The 21373-nt window shown below is 41.6% G+C and overlaps 2 protein-coding genes and 1 long non-coding RNA gene across 3 annotated transcripts; 2 read left to right on the plus strand and 1 right to left on the minus strand.

Moving 5' to 3' along the window:
* The first annotated feature begins 2495 nt into the window (after positions 1–2495).
* On the plus strand, positions 2496–10140 carry tbc1d24 (TBC1 domain family, member 24). Its single transcript, XM_020083571.2, has 7 exons — positions 2496–2634; positions 5010–6111; positions 6619–6777; positions 6971–7034; positions 7290–7385; positions 8381–8627; positions 8913–10140. Exons 2-7 carry the CDS (start codon positions 5132–5134, stop codon positions 9065–9067), a joined length of 1701 nt encoding a protein of 566 aa, XP_019939130.1. The 5' UTR covers positions 2496–2634; positions 5010–5131; the 3' UTR covers positions 9068–10140.
* A 2525-nt stretch (positions 10141–12665) lies between these two features.
* On the minus strand, positions 12666–13746 carry LOC138405996 (uncharacterized). The gene is made up of 2 exons (XR_011239667.1): positions 13447–13746; positions 12666–12880 (listed from the first exon to the last, which is right to left on the minus strand). It is a non-coding gene; the product is annotated as an uncharacterized lncRNA (long non-coding RNA).
* atp6v0cb (ATPase H+ transporting V0 subunit cb) lies at positions 12740–21253 on the plus strand. The gene is made up of 3 exons (XM_020083210.2): positions 12740–13357; positions 18809–18992; positions 19767–21253. The coding sequence occupies exons 1-3, from the start codon at positions 13285–13287 to the stop codon at positions 19969–19971; spliced, it is 462 nt and encodes a 153-aa protein (XP_019938769.1). The 5' UTR covers positions 12740–13284; the 3' UTR covers positions 19972–21253.
* Positions 21254–21373: the final 120 nt, after the last annotated feature.

The raw sequence follows: 21373 nt of genomic DNA on the forward strand, positions 1-21373 counted from the left end.
GCTCTCACACTCACATTTCCTACTCCATTTAAATATGCACACATTGAAACACAAACTGTCAACGTGTACTTTGCAAGCATACGTCTTGATCCGTCTCAGGTTTTGCATGAGTATGAAATCCTCCTGATGATGGTGTTCCTGCAGCATTAGGATGCTCCTCCTCATGTGACACAGCAGCTGTCGTCTTTTCCTGCACACTTCTGTGCCAAATACATCAGCACAGGCTGCGCGATGTACACTCAACTGGTTACGGTCGCCATTTTGGCTCTGTGGAACTATTCTTCAAATGACACAATCAATAGTCTGCAGAACATTAATGCTGTACAAGATTATGTATTCAAATTTCTTAGCTTTACATTATTCAATTAACCTTCTTATTCCTTCTCTTAAACGGCAAATGGTCTTTTCATTTGACACATTATTCTTTAAAACCTCTGAAAAGTGCTTGACAATGCATGATTCAATGTTGGATAATGTGAAACTTAACAAATGGGTTTCAATTATTGTTGCTTCTTCCTCACTTTGCTCATTTTCACATCTCTTGATGTTTTGTTAGTCCATCTGCAGGTACTTAGTTCAGTCTCAAAAAGAAGAGTGTTGACTTTGCTCATTATTCATCAGATATGACCACCACAGTTATTTCTGAGATGTGAATGGATTTGTCTTGTAGTATTTTGTGTTGGGCAACTAACTCCAGCTTCTATTCTGTTCTAACCAACACTTGCTTCAGGTTTTTAATCTGTAAACTTACAACAGAAGTATAATAAAGTGGTACAGTTTATATGTGAAAGACATTTTTAGCAACAGCTAAACTTTCAGATGTCACAATTGAAAAATGTTCTGATGTCACTCATTTTGCAGCCAAGGCTTGATTTTCCTCCTCTGTCCCAGACGAGGGCATGAAAAACATCATGCATGTCCAGGAAAAGCAAAGCAAAACAACATTTTACTGCTAGGCAATGTTGGCTCCACGATTCAATTATCAGTAATAACTGTCATGTGTTGGTTAGTTGTTTTGGTGGCTGCTTTGAGCAGCTGGACAAAGGCAGCGTTTGTTGCCCTCGCTCGGGCACTTACTGTCCTGTCCCAGTACCATCACTCACTTGACTGAGCGAGACTGCAAGTAAACAAGACAAATCGAATGCTGTGATCGCCCGTGCAGCCTCTTCACAGTCACAGCAGTGTCACCAAACCTTGTAAAGGAAAGCCAAGGAAATGAATGGGTTAGTTTGCTTGAAATAACATTGTGTAACTTTGGCAACAATTTACATTTCCATAACCATCAAACTTGACAGATCCTCATCTACCTCTGTATCAAATATCACAGCTTTCTCTTTTGTGCAATGAAAACATACATTATCATCGGATTCCTCTATGTGCAAAAAGAGATTTTTAAATGCTTTGCTGTTTAAACATTTTATTTGCAATAAATAAATCTGATTCTTCTAGATTCTTTTCTATTTTGCAATCCTGGCATATGTCAGGTTATTTGTGTTTCATACATCTTTTGATACCTTTGAAGGCCTCTGCAGGAAGGATTCAATGAGGGAGTTGCTAACCTGTTATTGTGAAGGGTGAGCTTCGAGAGAGACTCACGAGGATAATAGATAGGCTATCTTCATATGATTTATAGTTCCTCCAGTTTGGTATGATACTGAAATGCTTCTACTGCACATTAATCTTTTTGGTTTGACTGCTCTCATGTACGTTAGACCAAGAATCTTCTCTGTAAAGATCTATGTTGTAATAACTTATATTCAAGTTAGTTTTTTTTACCACATGTAAACACCATCAGCATATATTTGTCTGTTTATTTGTGCACTACTATAATATGTCAAATTTTCTCACCTGATTTGATGAATGAGTATTTTTTATATCTTTTGGGTGTGGTTTTCAGAAAAGCCATTACTGGTTTCTACCACACCCCATACACACACATGCTTTTGCATTGCTTTTACATATTTTATTCTGGAATCCAGTTGGTTTTCTTCACTGACTGTTTTCTGAAGAGCATGTGAGTTCTCCCACTTTAGTGCATGAACCAGGTAACTGGTTGTAAATGTATTTCCCTTTTGATTTGGCTGCCAGAGGTTTTCCAAAAGTCAGTTATAGCAATTGTTTTACCTCACGCCTGTCTTCACAGTTTATATATCGCAACGGAAACAGTTGCATATTTCATAGGGACCAACCTTAACTGTGAACAAGACAAAATAAAACGACACAACTGCGAGGAATCGTATAGAAACCATGTTGAGCACCTCTCATATAAATATGTTGTCTGAGGGGGTCTAATAAGGTCCAACTACAAACTGTCAAACTTATCTCATCGTGCATTCTCAGGGGATGTACCACTTTACATGCAGATACAGTTGATGAACTACTTTTCAGCTTCAGTGAAGCAGCGCACTTCGGATCCAGATGTGCTCCTCTGGCTCCTCGGGTTGGGTCTGTGGAGTGTTCGGGGTACGGGTGCGGGTGAGGGTCACATCTGGACGCTCCCCTGTGCTGCGCGTGGTGATGGGCGTGGCCTCCAGGCTCTGCGGCTGCAGCTGGACGCGGGGCTGAAGCCAGTGCGCATGCCCGAGGCTTCTCGACATGAACGCGGCTTCACGTCTCAAGACATCTCGCGTCCAGGTAAGAGAAACCCTCTCCGTGTCTGGCGACCTCTCCTCCTCCAGCCGCCGGTCTGCGGCGGAGGTGTAGCGGAGGTCGTGTCTTATCGTCCCCGGCTGTGGGTTCAGTGTTTCGAATCCATAACGTCTCATTATTAAAGCTGAAATCTGTCCGCGGTGACAAACTCCCGCAGAACACGTCCCGCGGACTAGATTCATTTGTGGATGGTAGCGTGTATGCTAGCCGGTGTAGCGCTCTTAGCTTGACTGTGTCTCACTGTTTATGTTCCTGTCAGTGTGTTTTCATGTCTGCCTGCTCTTCTGGTTTTCTGGTAAAGGTATCGTTAGCTCCTGACGCTCACTGACAGGAGCAGCCCGGCGGCTAGCTCACGTTAGCAATGCTAACTTGGCAGATTTAATGCTGAATACTGTTTTAGCCGCTGGGCTGCTAATTAACGTGTTAATGAAATGAACGGGAAGTTTGAAGCAGATCCGCTTGCACGTGAAGTCAGTTCGGTGTGTGTTGACTTAGCTGCACCTGCAAACACCGCACTGTTACCTGAGGCGACGCGTTAGCCTCCTCGGTGCTAATGTCTGCATCTGCTCATGAGATCAAACTGCAGGTGAACTGAAACTCCCCTGTGACAGCAGCAGATTGTCTCAACCCGAGCTGGACCTGGATCAGATCTAATCAAATGAATCACAGAACACAATCTACACCTCTCACTACAGATGGATTATTGGAGGTAGAGAAAAATACAGGGTGATAGCCCAAGGATGTATACTGTATTTTGCATTATATTATACACAACATAAATGGATTTAAGTAGGAAAATGGTGTGTGTGTATATATTTTGATCATTTTTTTATTTTCGAGGACATTTACTACATATATATATATATAAATAAATACATACATACATGAAAATAGTATACAATATCATATGAATATAAAAATGTAGTAGTAAGTTTCCTTTTCCGGACAATACCTTAAATGTTCAAATGTACAGTAACAATCCTACCAAAAGGTTGTTAAATGATTTTCACATATTTTAAATGTACAACACATCATCGTGAGAGCTGATAAACACTCAGTTACAGTCTGTTCGGTACATCGATACTGTCCTCTGTACAGTATACTGTAGTGAAGACCTAAATACATATGCATTTGCTACATTAGCTAAATAAGCTAAACTCGTTTTAGTATGAACTTGCATAACCTTTGAGGACCCATGTTTGTAGGATGCACAGCTGCTGCTGGGATGTGGCTATGCTGTGCTGCTCTATGGGAGCAGAGATCCACAGATCGGCTGAGAATTACTGCAAATTGTCATCATGAGATAAGTTGACCCAGTTTAAAATTTCATGTAGTGAGGTTTTAGGACTGGCCAGTTCAAGTTAATGGAATGCAACAATAGTAGTCGGGTTTTGCAGATTGCTCAACAGCATTTCAAATTACTTCACTATGCCTGTTTGTGTTAATGATGGGCTGAGTTTCTAAGAAGATAATATATCATTATATTATGGCTTATATTGACTTTCTTTTGTTGGGTCTTAATGGAAGTCTGCTTCAGGTCAGTTGTATCCTCTGTCAATGTTAAAATGTACATTTACATAAACATACTCTCTAAGCAGGATAGGCCGTCTCGCTGTAGATTCACCGTGAACGCATGCATTTTTACATGTCGTCTTCCATGTGACTTGGGGTGCCTTGTGTAATTGTCTGAGGATTTTATGACAGGATACTGCAAATGATCTTTGGACATGCATCTTCTCGTGACTTGTTGAGAAACAATTTAAAATTCTTTTTTGATTGCACAATTAGCACTCTCTGAATAATCTCAGGAAATGCTTCTCCTGTATTTTGTGGATAAGCCGGAAATTGCATGATTACTGCATAATAGTGGCACTTGCTTTAGTATCTATCTTTGCATGGATAATTAAATCAGTTAGAGAAATATTTGTGCATCAGAGGTCATCTGAAGTCGTTTTGTGCTTGTCATAAGGCAGCACCAAGATAGTCTTGCCTTGCATTCCATTCAGGCTACGGATTTATTTGATTTAGTTATCGCTTGAAATGTATGAAATGCATGATGCACATGCTTTTTTTTCAGATCAGAAGATTTTTACTAAATCGTTAATCTGATAAGTAAAATTGGCTAATGTTGTTTTTACAGTACAAATGTACTGTCTCTGCTCTTTGTCGCATCTTTTCCTGAATCCTTTCAAATAGTATAGATATCTATAAAGATGTAATTTTAACCCAAGTCGTGTTATCTCTGACTAATTTCTTATTAGAAAGACTAATAAGAAATTAGTCTTTTTATAAAACTCACAAACAATGACAATTATGACAAAACACATTAATTTTGTCATTTTCCTCTTTGTATTTTTCAGTAAGCAGCATGGGCAGTGAAGAGAAATAGATTTGTTATCTGCTGTGTGGAGGACAGAAGGTTTGTAAAACCCCAGCACAACTCCTCTCTCTCTTCACACCAGTCCAGCAAGTTTCCAGCACCATGGCTGAAGAAGACTATGGCAGCTTTGTGGACTGGAACCAAACGGGGGATCTGGCCAAGAGTGGTGGGCCCACCAAGGTAGACTGCAAAGACCTGAAAGAGTTTAAGCAGATGGCCCGTCAGGGTTACTGGGCCAAAAACCACAAACTACGGGCACAAGTCTACCAGCAGCTTATTAAAGGTATTCCCTGTCGTACAGTCACCCCTGATGCAGAGGTGTATCGTGACATCATGGGAAATTCAGCCACTAAGAAACCTTCCTCCCACATCCCGCTACCAGAGTTTGTGGATGGTATTCCTTTGCCACGGTACTGCCTGAAGTCAGAGGCAGTAGCCTCAGCTCATCAGATTATCAACTGCGTGGCTGGACAGTTTCCAGATATCTCCCACTGCCCGTCACTTCCGGCTGTTACTTCTTTGCTCCTGCACTTCAGTGTGGACGAGGCTCAGTGTTTTGAGCACGTCAGCCGCATACTGGCCTGCAACGAGCCAGGCAAGCGGCTGCTGGACCAGACTTTCCTGGCCTATGAGTCGGGATGCATGACGTTTGGTGACCTGGCCAACAAGTACTGCACAGCTGCCCACAAATTGATCGTAGCCACAGCCCAGGATGTGATGGAAGTCTACTCAGACTGGCAACGCTGGGTGCTTGGAGACCTGCCTTTCAGCCATGTTGTCAGGGTGCTGGACGTCTACCTAGTGGAGGGCTATAAGATTCTCTACCGTGTGGCTATAGCTTTGCTCAAGTTCTACTGTAAGCAGAAAGTGGGAGCCCAAGGGGGCCAGCAGCAGCAGGATTCAAGCAAAGTCAGGGCGGACATTCAAGCTTTCGTCAAGGGCATTGCCTCCACCGTCACACCTGAGAAGCTGCTAGAGAAAGCCTTCTCCATCCGACTGTTTAGCCGCAAGGAGATCACCCTGCTGCAGCTCACAAATGAAAAGTCCTTGCAGCAGAAGGGAATCACTGTCAAACAGAAGCGGTATAGTCAATAATAGTTTTTTTTATGTCATGAAAAATTAGATGTAGTTTATATACCCATATGTCTATTACTCTTGGGCAATTTTCTTTTCTGCTTCTTATTGGTGCATTCTTTGGGGAATGGTTGAAGTTGTTCTTGCATCCTTGTCTCACATCATGTTCTTGTTTCCATGTTGTTTGGTCTGTGCCACACTTTTCCATCCACCATCTTGTCTCGTCTGCACTCCACTCCTGTGTTCACTGCTTTGGTTCATTTACAGTTCTAGGTGGGTTCTCTTCTCTTCTCTGTGCCTCTCTCCGGATCTATTTCTATTTTTTTGCCAAATAGTCACTTTCTTTCAGAATAAGTATGGTCAGTTTCAGTAGACTCTTACATGTAATATATAAATATAGATACATTCACACCAGCATCTGCTTCAAAGGTTTATACGTCACCAACCATTGGATCTTTCTCTCATTCGCTACCTCTTCATCTCCCTGTATCTGTATGTATTGGGGGCGTCTCCAGGCGGAACGTGCAGCTGGCCCTTAACCCAGACACCTTCTCCTCTGAGATCGTCAGCGCCAAGGAAATGCGAGACATCTGGTCGTGGATCCCTGAGCGCTTTGCCCTGTGTCAACCACAACTCCTCTTCACCACCTCCACTCATGGTTGCAGCCTGAACAGGTATTCTCTCCAACACTTACCCCGATACAAATAATGCAGCTTTTGACTACTGCGCTAAACTTCAGGTCTCAGGCCCTGTTTAGCATGTTGTGTTGCTTTATGTAGTTCATCAAATATGTTTTGTCTTTGGATTCAGTTTGAGGAATTGCTTTCAGTTAGTTGCAATGAATTAAACATTCACATTTTCCTCCAGATTCTACTCACATTGTGAAGGCTATGAACCCACTCTGCTCCTCATTCGGACCACCGATGGTGACGTGAGTAATACACACATTATTATTGATTATAAAGACACAGACTTGGGATATGATAACAACCTGATATCATCACATCAGATATTTGTCTGAATATTGATGCAGCTCAGATCAGTAAGCCATCGCCATGTTAAGGTTTAAACCTCCACCAACCTTCTAATTGTATGAATTTTGAAGTATTTTAGATAATAAAGCCGATGCACACGAGCAAATCAAACAGATTGACTCTAACTGTGCTTATTCCTTTTCTTCCTTCAGGTATGTGGAGCCTTCCTATCCACAGACTGGGAGGAGCGGAAGAGAGGAGGCAACAAATTGAGTTTCTTTGGCACAGGGGAATGCTTCGTCTTTAGGGTCAGTTTATTTTACTATCCTGACTCAAGAGCTTGCATTCAGCAGTAAATAAATCCTTCCTTTATTAGGTGAATTTCAGGAAGCACTTAAGTGATCCAATGGAGTCAAATGTCATTTCTGAGCAGTACCACTTTGTAACCACCAGAGGGTACCATCCACTCTGGTTTCCTGTGTTCTTGAGGGAGTGTCTCTGGCCTCAAGCAGCATCCGAGGCTCCCATTAGAAAAGCCTGCCTTGTGGGTCACAGTTCAGCGTACCGGCTTTTCCTCGTTTCCCTCTGTTAAAACAGCCTCACATTAACTTTTATTTGCTTTTGAAAGAGCAGCTTTGAGCTTTAGTTTTAACAACACCTGGGTTAGACTGGATCTCCTTTAGTTACTTGTGTGTTTGAGTTGATGCACAGCAGTGGGCTGTCTGAGCCTGCACACCAGAAAACTCCATCATCTCACACACTAATACTTAAAGAAACACACACATCGGAAACTCCTGTAATCTGATCTAGTCTGCAGCTGACAGGGGCTTCACCTGACACCACACCTGACACACAAGAGTCAGGGAGCAGGGAATCATGTCCATCAGATGTGCGGTGGAGGGTTGGAGAGGGTGAGGGGGGATTTAATGGCATATATTCTTTGAATTGATAAAATAGTAGCTAGGTTATAGTATTTTTTTAAGTATTTCTTTTGTGAATACATTTGCAATACTATTGTATTTCCTCCGCCAAGAAGGTTTTCTTTTCATCAGTGTTAGGATTATGCAAAACTGTATAATCCGATCTCCATGAAATTTTGAGGAAGAGCGGATTATAATCCAAGGAAGAACCTAAAATTTCTTCATTAAATCCAGATAAACAAACAGATCAAGATTTTTTTTTAACATGGCAAGATAGGGCCTTGGCAGAGGAACACCCTTTTAGTTTAATGTGTGATGCCCAGGAGTGTAATTTGATGATGTATGCCGTGCAGTAGAAGTCACTTCTTTGTTTCCCTTGTTAGTTGAAGCCAGAGATTGAGCGCTATGAGTGGGTGGTGATCCGCCACCCGGAGCTGGCCTCCTCCATCAGGGTGCAGGGTGAAGACGACACAGCGTCCTCTGAGGGCCAGAACTCTGACAACAACAGCTTACAGCAGCCACAGAAACCTGCAGGAGAACTGTCGCCCTTCCTCTCCGCTCGCCACTTCAACCTTAACTCCAAGAATACTTCCATGTTCATGGCTGGAAACTTTGACTCCATCATCATAGGTGAGTGGATTGTTACAGCGTCTTACTACTGTGTATTTTGCATTTTCGGTTTGTACTTTCAGGTGTGAAAATGTCCTCAGTTACATCGTTGAGTTGAGGAGAATTCTTCCATTGTCGACTAAAACATAAAAAATACAGTAAATGTTGGATTTTAGCTTTTCCTTCCACTACATGTTGATATAACAGTGTACTATTTGTTTTAGGTTTAGATAATTAGCAGAAACGCAACATTTGTACTCTGTTGCTTTTGACTTCCACATATTCTGTGCTCTTATGTTTGACCAGGGGGAGGTGAAGGCAACGCTCTTTACATTGACTCAGAACTGAACCATGGGCGCACTGGCAGATGTACCACCTTTGACAACCCGCCCCTGTGTGCAGAGAGCTTCCAAGTTTCACTGCTGGAAGTTTGGGGTTTCCAGGATGCCATGGCTTCATAATGCTGCACAAACACACACACACAAGCTACTCATTCATATTGATCCATACATCTCACACACGTGGATACATAGGTGCATAAATCATGATTATGTCCAGCAGTATTTGAGGTGGAAAGCCCATATATGTAAACAGAACTACATCCGTCCTACAAATTCATATATGATTAATTATTTTTTATTTATTATCGCAGGTAATCCAAATTCAACATGTGAAAAAAAAGTGATATTTTTGTCTGGTTTTGTGTTTATTTTTGTATTTACAGATTTGTATTATTGTATACTAATTTGAAGTGTGCAGTCATATGAATAAGGTTTTTAGATCAACTCTATATAAAGGTTAATCTAGATGTTTTTCTATGTCGGCTGTGTATTCATGTTGATTCTGAGCAACAATGTTTTAATTTTTGAATGTAAATTCAGTACTTTTTATTCTGTGGTGAAGCTCATTCTGCCAAATTAACGTTCAGCTATCTCTTATAGTCCTTAAGAATATCATTAACCAGATCATATTGAGAAAATATGTGAAGTCAAGTCAGTAAATTTGATGATAAGTGTTTTTAAATGTTGAAACAATAAGATGTAGTAAACTTGTACCAGGGCAGCTTTTAGCCAAGTCGGGTTGCATTTCACCACACGTTGATTTATTGTACAGACATTATGTGGGAGATCTCCTAAATGAATTAGCGTGGTTAATGTTTGTGGATGTCAGTGGTGAGTTTGAGTGTCGCCATTTTGCACCATATGTGAAAGTTTTCTTTTGAATGAGTGGCAGTCTCTCCTTTGTTTAGAACAAGAATAATGACGTGAATAACAGTACAGTCTTTTTAAAAATCGAGGTGTTATTGGTTTACAAGCAATTAAGATAAATGCAGTTTGCTCATCCTTGTCCTCTTTTTACCCTTTTCCCTGTTACCTCCGTCCTTTTCCCTTGTGCAAATAGTAACACAAGTCCAAATCTGTGCACTGTTGGAGTTAAACAGCCTATTTGTATTTCTATGTTCAAATATGTGCTCCAGTGAAACATCAATCGATGTGTTCTACATGTGAAAATACAGCAATACGCTTTCAGTAGAGTGACTTGTCTTTGTTTCATTGTCTCACTTTACTTGTTTTTTTCTCCCGCGTATATCACATCTCTGTCGCTGCAGAGAGAGGGTTACATTTCTTCAGACTGTTGCAGAAATGTGCCAGATGCCTCTTCAGGTCAGCTGACCATGAATCTTGCCCTCTAACCCTCTAATCCCCATCTTCTTGTGTTACAGTTAGCATATCTGGTCCCAAAATGACTCGTCTATTTATATCTTAATACAGAAATTACTGTTTTATTTTTAATTGTAGTCAAAACCATGTCATACATGCTGCGATTTCATGGCTCCTTGAAAAATATGTTTTTTTTTAAAAAGAAAACATTACATATAGCTGCAGCATTATAACAGTTTTTGAGTTTCAGAAAGCTTTAAGATCTAATTTATCAGATGAATGAGATGTTGTAAATGTCATATGACCTATATGGGTTAAAAACACTCAGTGACTGCTGCATTACTCACACACACTTCTTGAGCAGACCCTGACTATTTTAGTTTGAACGTCTTGTGCACATCTCTTACTTTGTGGAAGCTGACAGTGAGCTGCATGAGCGGAAAATATTGAGCAGAAATGAGTCAAATGCACCAACAAATACATCCATAAAAGCCGTCTGCCTTTCGCCAGCTGTCTTATAGAACACCCACGTCACAGACACTGCATTTGTTATAAATCTGTCTGTGCTAATGCATCAAAGCGCTATAGCCAATTCATTTGCAGTGGGTGTGGCTCGGCCTAATGTATGAAAATAAATGAAGTATCTTGGATAGCAAAGTGCTGTAGTAATTCCCTCTTGCAGTACAGTAAGTGGCATTGACTCCATCTAGCCATGGCTGTGCTGTTCATTCAGGATTCACACTCAGCTTATCGCACATGCACTTCTATATTTAGCTGCTCCTTTGGGTGTTGGTCTGGCGCATCTCCTGAAAACCACGCTTTCCAGCCTCAAGGAGTAAGATGCTTAAGTGTTTAACCCGACACTGAGGTGGGTCTGTGCCTGACCAGCCCCCACCCCTCAGATAACAAGGGGGCTGTGGACAGGGGGATTAAGACGTAGACTACAAGGAGGATCCTGACATATTGTTTGGATTCACTGACTGAATATTGCAATATAGAGGAGGGTGTATCTTCCAGTCACTGGATTCATGTCACAAACCTGAAGGACTGAACCGTAGATGTCCTGTAGAATTCATGATCATCAAGCAAGGTGGGGTTTTAATATAGGATTTAAGATTTCCCACAATATCGGTATTTTTTTAAATGACTGGAAAATTAAAAGTTCAAACCTGAGATTATCAGCTCTGTGACACCGTTTATTCTTATATCCTGTTATGTACACAGAGTGGAAGTGTGTGTAGAAAAGTAATCTGTTCTGATCATATTTCACAATATCACAACCACTGAAAAATGATGGAACCACAGTAGATGAATATCTTTAGTCCAGATCTACACTGTACTCTTCATAATAAATTATTCTATATAGAACATCTTCAGTATATTGATTGAATAATGTTCTGCTGAGAATTCATCATAGTTCCTAGTTTTCCCTTCCTCAAACAATGTCAGCAAGACCAGCTGTCAAAATGTCTGCTCTCATATCCTCCACTTATAACAACTCATTGATTTAATAACCTGCAAGGACAAGAGCATCCACCTTACCCGTCCACCCAAAACAAACAGGAAACAACAACGTGTAGGTGCACAGGCTATCTTATTACTGCAAATGAGCTGGTTGCTAATGTCTGTTGAGTGTAATTCCCAGATAGGACCATCGCAACCAAGCATGTGTAGAAAGGCTGCATTCATATCCCGAAGGAGTCCTGGATCAATACACATTCATTCAGAGGAGAAAGAGAAAATGAAGTGAAAATCACTTATTCATTTCTGGCCTCTTTGTTTTGAGAGCATCACTGCACACACACACACACACACACACACACACACATCATCCCTGCTTCAACCTTTGCATTTGGCAGCTGGAGAGAGAGGTTGGCCTGAGTGTCTGAAAAGGAAGAAGGCTGTGATGCTGGTGTACAGACTGCATCTTGAGTGAAGAGGCTTTACAGTGACTTGGGGGAGGGGTCCTTCCCTGGTCCTGACTGGCCTGGGCAATGGAGAGAGAGAGAGAGTGAGAGAGAGAGAGAAGGCATGATGGAGGGATAGATGGAAGAGGAGGGAGAGGAGGAGGAGGAGGAGGCATGGGGATGGCACGAGCTCTGCCTTTCTGCATGCACGCTTCTTCTCCTCCCTCCACGGTGTCCTATAGCTCTCTCCACCACCCCCTCCTCTGTGTGGATCTCCCACCCTGCAGCTGGGAGCTGTACAGTGGGATGGGGAGGTTGGATTCTCGGCTCCCTACCCCCACACACACACACTCAACCGTACACACTAAGGCTCGAATTCTCTCACTCACTGCTGCATCACATCACAGCTGACTGTGAAGCACCACATGCTGCATGGTAGAGTCCTGGTGCAAAATGCAGAAATGTAACAAGCAACATCAGGAATTTCAACATTTGGGGATTTCACTTTAATCAACTGTCTTGCATCATAAATTAACTTTGAAGCATTTCTTCACTTGAAAGAATCAGTGTCTTCATGTTCTCATAGATGAAGACAAACACAACGTGTCTCTGGGCTTGTCTCATTTGTCCCCATCATGTGGACCCCCTGCTTCTGAAGGGAGAGCCTGCAGCGGAGCATACCACCGCGATGTCTGATAGGGGTGACCTTCAAAAACACAAAACCAGGAACTATGAACAAAAACTGAAAAACACTCCCCTTGTACGCAGCCGTTGTTTTATAAGCACGATGTTCATCATTGAGTATAATCAATGAGCTCTGTTTGGGCGTCTCCTCCCCACGAACACGCCCGGCCGATGATAGGTCTCCTCCGTACGGCCGGTCAGGTGACTTTTTCCGCTTCGCCATTTTGTGCCGCTGCGCCGGGTATTTATCGGAAGAGTCGTGACTCGCTCGTTTACACTGTTAAGAGGCGTCAGACGGTTTCCCTCCGCAACTCCAGACTGTGGCCTTCGACACCTTTTTAAGCCAAGTGCGATTCTCCTCGGACCCGCCATTAACGATTAATCTTTTGTACACTTAGTTTATTTTTTTATACCGAGCGAGGAAGAATGTCGGCCGAAGCCCCCGAGTACTCTCCGTTCTTCGCAGTGATGGGTGCCTCTGCAGCCATGGTGTTCAGCGGTAATTATCACAACACGACCACCTCTTGTGTCTGCGCTGTGTGTTAAATACAAAATGTCGCTGTGTGCAAACCCTCTGCTCATCCTCACCTCTGCTCGTGCCTCGACTTGTCACCCACGGTGCATTGGAGCTGAACGCCACCCGCTAGCTTTGCTAAGGTTAACGTCGCGATGTTAATCTCGAGCTGTCATTTATTCAGACGTAGCTGGCGATGCTAACGACCTGTGGTTGAGTTTGTATTTTCTAGTGTGTATTTAACATTAGCTCGATAGCGGGTGTCAGTCCTTCTACTTCAATACCTGGCAGTAAAGACCACTCCAGGCTAGTTAGCTAGCTAGCTGATGACGACTACATAAGTTAGCTTGGACTGTAGCCTAAATCCGTTGTGCACAGGTTCGATGCTGTATTTGAACGGAAATGACAAAACAGTAACTCAATCGAAATGATCAGATTGTTCTATCATGTTGTGGTTATAGCAGTATCTGAAGCTTTACAGGCTCGAAATGTCTTTCTCTCCCCCCCCCCCCACACACACACAGCTAGCTGCGTGTTAGCTTGGTGCACTTAGCAGATGAGATGGGCTGAATTCCACATTTTCTGCAAAATCCCAACCACACTTCTGCATGCAGAATTTTGATTTTTAAAATCAAAAGTTGTTGGCTTTCATGCGATATTATGTACATTATGCAGATTGAATGTAGAAACCATTAACCAGTGATGAAATGAGTTGACATCCTTCAGCATAAACTGTTCTGCAATTGTTCAATAATTGATTTTCTGTCATGTCAGTGATGATCACATGATAAAAACCTATTTTTCTTACAACCTAAATGACTGGAAACCAGGATCAGCAAGTGAACTTCCTTATTGTTCAAAGGAATGACACAAGGTCACATGATTATCACATGATGAGACGTCTGACTAGGAATTGCCTCTTGTTACTGATCTGGAGCAATATAAATGTAAAAAGTGAACAATTTGTATTTCTGTTTAACAAAAGTGCGGCTCATTTTACAGAAGATTAAGAGTTTAACATCAATGTTGCTATCAGAGTTTATAGATGGTAAATGGGATGTGGCACAAAACGTGCACTTTGAGAATGGTTACTTTCATAATTGGTCATACTGGTTTTGGATCCGTTTTCTAGTTTCTTTCTTTCCTTATTTCAAGGTAGGCCCCACATCATGTGTCATTTTGCACTGCAACCAAGAAAAGCCAGATTGAGTTCACTGGTGGGATGGGTGCCGCTACAATGGGCAATCAATAGGCTACTAATTGACAGTTTTACAGTTTGACCCACTGTAGCTCGAGGCCTTTAGGTACAACTGGCTAATTTCTGGACGAGAGTTATATGTAGGTTTTCACCGTCCACTGAATTGCAACAGTCAGCATAAGAGTGTTGGCAATGTTTTAACACATCTTTTCACAAATCACATTGTGCTATGTGCTAATCAGAATTTTTCAAGATGGAGATTTCAATTACATTTAACAAAAATCTAAACACAATATGCAAGGTCTTTAAAATTGTATGTGTAAGTATTACAAATCACATTGTCGATTAGAAACTTAACAGTACATTCAGCATTCACTGAGCAAATCATATCCAGCTTGGTTTGGTTCAAGTTCACAACTCAGTATCTGGTATGTCCACTATATTCCACTAGCATTCTGAAGTGCATCACATGCGAGCAGATGATACATAGCGCTGCCAGAATCATGGAAAGAACTTAGATGGTTGAATGATGGGCATTCAGTCATTCAAACTGTGCTCTATTTGGCATTTTTGCAATCAGCATGTAAACTACATGCTCCTCGTGGCTAAGAACATCTGTGGCATTTTGACATTTACAAAATCTTTTTAGTGGTCTTTTATTATGACCAGCACAAACCACACTTGTACAAAACTGTTATAATCATCTTGATATGGATTATATTGTCACTAAATTAAACAAAGTTCTGAATAGAATTGCTGAATTGGCCCCTTTAGTAGAAAAAATCATAATTTAAAATGGAAGCAGAAAGAAAAGTGTTGCATTTATATTTTTTTTATAAGATTTTGAGAAATCTATCTTAAGTTATCCAAATAAGGTATCACATTTCACGATATAAAAATCTTCAATGATAAAACAATAAGATTTAATTTTATCCAACATTACCCGACAGCTGGATGCCAAAGCCAGCCCTGTTCTTGTCAGCTCTGTTTTACTGTCTAGCGATGGGCAAGGGAAGCATGATGGTGGCGGCGTCCCCTGAGGTCAACAGTAGTACTGGTCTGCGGTGGTGAAGGAGTGACAGCTGGGGAATTAGCTAGTAAGGAAGGGATCATGCTGGCACAAAGAAGGGATGTGGAGGTGGTGGGATGGATGCGGACACTTGATGATTCAGGCTTCAGCTCGTTAGAATCAATGTTACAGTGTGTTGTGAAGTCACTGACACACAGTTGTACCTTGTGCTCCTGTAACATCAGCCTGACACAAGCTGAGGGAGTATGACAGCGAATTAGAGGTCACTACTGTCAGTCAATCAATGACACTTAACATTCCTAATTCTGATAATGGGGGGGGGGGGGGGGGTAATTTAAAGAAATGGGTCTGTTTTCTGGAGCAGACTGTAAATTGCCGTGATCCTCTGGTGTCAGGTGATCTAGCATTGTTTTACTCGTCTGGTGACCGTTGTGAGGGTCACAAGGTGTTATTACCCATCACCACTCCCATGATAGCTGTGCTGGAGTTTGTGTGATACCCTTCTCTGCCAGGAAGAGTTCAAATATAAAGGAGCCTTATATCCTGGATAAACAACCTGATAAATGTGTGTTCACTGCGATGTGTGTGTGCTTTTCCAGACATTGCAGATAAATACGATACTTGACATTTGTCCCCACAAATTAATTTTTTGAGGCAGTTATTTCTATTATACTTTCAGTTACTTGAAGAGTTGTACTCGGTGATGGCAGCATATATGTCCGACATCCCTGAGATTCAGATACAATAGATTTTGTCGCTGTGTATGCAGCCTCATATTTTACACATACAACTAACCTGCTATTTTGTAAGACTGGAAATTGTTTAATCCCTGAGAGCTTCCTGATTTTTTTTTTTTTTTTTTTTTGTTCCTTAAAACCAGTGCTTCCTCATTCACTCACTACCCAGAGCAAGTCATTCTCCTTTCTGTTGCGTGGGCATTTTGCGCGCAAGTTCCCCCCTAGCTAGAGGCACCGCCTGCTCTGACATCACATGGCGTCACAAGGGCATCCCATACATCAAATATTCTGCTGGGAAGGGACAAAGAAAAGGGGGTAAAAAGCTCTTTACCTAAGCTGAGGGATTAGGATTAAAACCCAGAGGTTGTGCCTCCACACTACTGCAGATGCCGCCCTGCCACAACATCAAACCTTTAATCATCATGCATGGTAGTGTAAGAGTCTCTCTCAGTCCTCACCTGTCACACATCAGTGAGGATAACATTTCTGTAGGTAATTTATAAAGAAAGGATGGCTAGATGACTAGAACAGCTCTGAACAGTGGACAACTTGGATGTTGCTAGAATATTATTCTAAAGAAATTCTACCGCTTAATGAGAAGGTGTGTTTTTGGGTCTTGGTCAGTTTTTATATTGAATTGCAAAGGTAGATTTGTGATCTCCGTGCAGTCAGTTTGCTTGTTGCAATGTACCATATAATGTAGGTTTTGACCATTTAGTCTATGAGCAATTTTCCACAAAGTGAAAACAAAATGATTTAGTAGAGTTGTTCTGATAACATTTCCCCTTCCCAATACTTGGACATTCAGTAATAGAATACAGTCCATTTAAAAAAAAAAAAAGATAATTTATATAGCATATTTTAACAGCTACTAACCCTGTATGTAAGTGATGGTTGCTATGATAGTTGTTTAGCCTTGCTCAGGCTGAATTCTGTGAAAAATACACAAGCGATTTCCGAATTATCTGGGTGGAACAAATATACTTCCCAAATGTTGTACTGAATTATTAGACACATTTGCATAATCGCTGACATTTGAAGAATGACCGCATTATCGTCTTTTGTGCCTTTACATTGACAAGGCATCTCAGCTGGACTTGGAATTAACCAGAAAAAACTCAGGCTTGCTCAACACATTCTCCCCCAAAAAAAATACACAGGGCAGGGTACCTGAGGCTGTGTGGACAAGTCAGCCAAGATGATATCTCGAGAGACATTTCAGGTTTAATCTTTGTTTGTTAGTTATAAAAAGCCAAGATTGCTTTACAAGAATTTATTCTATTATGTATGATTTAGTGGTTGTTGTACGCAGCCACTTTGACGTCCATTCACAAGTGACATAGTAACAGCTAGACATGAAATGTTTTGCCTGTGCGATGGAGGACCCGCAGAGGACGGAGGCTATATTTAGCATTAACGCAGCATCTACAAAACTGAAAACGGGGAAACATCTTGGACTCTCTGAGAATAATCCGCATGTGCTTCATAGCGGAAGTGCTGCCAAAATGATGACCGTTTAATAAATGTGTGCGGACCAATACATTCGATTCTGTGGTCAGTGTAATCTCCGAGCTTTCCTTTTATCTTGTGGGTGATGGAATAAACACGTTCACATTTAAACACACATGCACACACCCCCCTCTGGCATGGAAATATTTAGTCTAACACGCCTGTGTCTGATTCATGACACACTGCCTCGCTCTGACAGTCGTCATCGTTCTTTGCTCGAGATTCTCTTTTCACCTGGAAGCTGTTCAAATGTTTTGTTGCTGTGCAGATTTACAACCAGTTCTTGATTGATGGTTGCTGTTCTATATCTGTTCATATATAATTTTATAATGGAGCAGAGGCATTATTGATTTTCTCATTCACTCTCCTCCTCGTGTGTGTGTGACGTAGGAGGCACTGCATTTTCTCCTCAGCGTCAACGGCCAACAAAGCGAACATGCTGATGATGCTTTTTGCAACTTCTCCTTCCCCGTCACATTGCAGTGAGACTAGTGCGGACTGGATATAGAACACAGCAGATGTTGCACGATTGTGTTGTGCTAGTCCTTCCCTGGTACCTATCCCTTACTAGATCTGAATCTGGAGACGTGTATCCTGCTTCTCTTGTGACGTCAGCGTGTGCTGAGGCCTAATGGGGCTTTTTCATTCATTCAGTCACTTGCAGCCCTGCAGCAGGGTCAATTGTGAAATGTAATTAGCTGATGCAGTTTAATATAATGAGGCACAAACTGTGACACTGCAGATTTTTTTAGGGTACATCGTGTTTCTGTTGGTTGAAGAGGACCTGATCTGGAATTTCCATTCTAACACCAGCAAAATTTCCCAAGTCGAGCCCTATTGCATTTTTAGAGGGAACAAAAACTGTGTGGTTGCTTCATTTCTTATCTCACTTCTGCCTCGTTTTGGTTTCTTTTGTCGCTCATGATTAACTGAAATTGTGTTCTGTCTCTCTTCCCAACCAGCCTTGGGAGCAGCCTATGGCACAGCTAAGAGCGGTACAGGAATTGCCGCCATGTCCGTGATGAGGCCGGAGCTCATCATGAAGTCCATCATCCCCGTGGTCATGGCGGGTATCATAGCCATCTACGGCCTGGTAGTAGCAGTGCTGATTGCCAACAACATCTCAGAGAAGGTCACCCTCTACAAGTGAGTTGGATAATAGGTTACATTTTTACTCTTTTATTTGAATTGTCAACACAAACCACAGTTTTGCCTTCACAAGCAAATTAGAATTCTAAAGCAGTGGTGATGTGGCACTATTCCAGATTTCTATGAGTCATAAATGTCATTTAATATCAACACTTATAAGTTAGCTCTGTGTTGTCATAGCTTTGAAGTAGCTCCATTAATGTTAAACAGTTGAACATGTAACCATCATACTGTTGTTCTGAATAACATAGTTGTTCATTACAATGAACACAGCCAGAGTGGTTAAACCACTCAGCCACCGCCATTTCACTCTGGTCACATCACTGCATGTGGTCACGGCATTCCTACGTCAACACTGGTCACAGTTTAACAACATGATCAAAGTGCACTTCCATAAAATATATAAACATTGACGACCCATTTCCACTTCTTCCCACTATCCAGACATGAAGCCAAGATATCCCAGATACGATACCATCTTGTACATTTTGAGCCTACCCATTAGAGATTGGGGGATGGAGCCGTGGTCGTGCGGCACCGTCGATACACACGTTAAACCAATCTCAGCTGTCAATCATGACATCTCCCTGTTATTATAGCATCAAATAACTAATTAAAAACAAACTTAATAGAAAATTAACACTTGAACAGACACCAGTGTGATAAGAACTAACTACAATGACTTTCACATGTTTAAACTATCCCTGTTGTTCAAATTGATAATCCAGTTCACTTGATCTCTGACCAACATCCTTGTCCATGTGTCTCCAGGAGTTTCCTTCATCTGGGAGCTGGGTTGAGTGTGGGCCTCAGTGGACTGGCGGCAGGCTTCGCAATCGGCATCGTTGGTGACGCAGGTGTTAGAGGCACAGCTCAGCAGCCAAGGCTTTTTGTGGGCATGATCCTCATCTTGATTTTTGCTGAGGTCTTGGGTCTCTACGGTCTCATCGTTGCCCTCATTCTCTCCACGAAATAAACACCCAAACATCTCCACTAAAAGATCTGTCCTTTATGTTGCTGCTGGAGAAAGTGTAAAATGGGGGGGAATTGTAAAAAAAATTCTGCCACACAAGATGAAAGAAGTGAACGTGGAGAAAAATGAATTAAAACGGCTCCGTAAATATGGTCTTATCTCAACAATATGTACAGTCGTCCCAATTTGATAGTCAACTTGTAAATGCGCAATGTAGTGATTTGTCTGTCTTGTGTGTGCGTGTGCGTGTGTTTGTTTCAAAAACAAATTGATGAAGATTCCTTTTTTTTCCCTCCACTTATTTCAGGCCACGAGGCTGGCTGAGGTAGCTCGGCCTCCAGGTCTTAGAGCTGACCAAAGGGCCACACAGCTTTTCCTCCTCCCATATTGACTTGGGAGTTGTCACAATTTCTGCATTAATCTTGAGGATCTATTTGTAAAGAGAAATGTGTATGGACTAAAGATTTTTTTCCACTGATTTTATTTATATAAGAAATTGTTCGTTGAACTGTTTAATGCAGCAAGTCTTTAATCCCCAGGATATATTATACATATATATATATATATACAGACAGACAAATGAATATCTATATAGATAGATTTAATGCACTGTGGGTTAATTGTGATAAGTGGTTGGAATTCCTCTGGATGTAATTCTTGGTTTAATAAGATTGCCTTTAGTATGTTGCTGGTGGAGTGGGAGTTTTATGTGTAGCTGTATTCTAATCATTACGCAAACTTTCTCAAACTTCAGTGTTTTTCCTGTAGTACTGCTGTTTGCATTAAAGGTGTGTGTGTGCCCCATGTTGGGTCTCACAAGTGTAATTTCCCAAAAAAAATCCATCTTCTCTCCATCTTCTTCACCCCCCCCACTCATCTATGGCTGTACTTCCATCTCTTCCACATTCCAGCCATTCAAAGTCCTGCATGGGTTTCAGTGTTCTGTTGCTGTTGGATATGACGCTGGCGAGCAGGCTACTTTCAGAAGATTTATTCCAGATCAAGAAGCTACTTTCTTGTGTAGTTCCTGCTCAAACAAACATGTATGTGTGTAAATGATGCAAGATGACTTGATGGTATCATTGGTGAGATTAATGAGTTTGGCCTGAATTCACGTAACAATGGGTCAGATTTGATCTGGAGTGAGTTTTCTGAGAATGGAGCTGCTGCTGATGTGTTTTCCTTAAGCACCAATCTCCAACCCTGTATTACCACTGGTATTGAAGTTATCCTGATATGTCGATGTGAATGTTTTCACAATCGAATTAAAGAAGATTCCAACTTAGAGTTGACTGGCTTCCAAAAATATAGTTTAGTACTGCACATCTCACTGTGACACATTTAAGTACTGTACCAGCAGCTGAGGGGGTTTATTTAGGACATTACTGAAGTACTTCCTTAAAAT

The sequence above is a fragment of the Paralichthys olivaceus genome, chromosome 21 (assembly GCF_024713975.1).
Source record: "Paralichthys olivaceus isolate ysfri-2021 chromosome 21, ASM2471397v2, whole genome shotgun sequence".
In the NCBI taxonomy this organism is placed as follows: Eukaryota; Metazoa; Chordata; class Actinopteri; order Pleuronectiformes; family Paralichthyidae; genus Paralichthys; species Paralichthys olivaceus.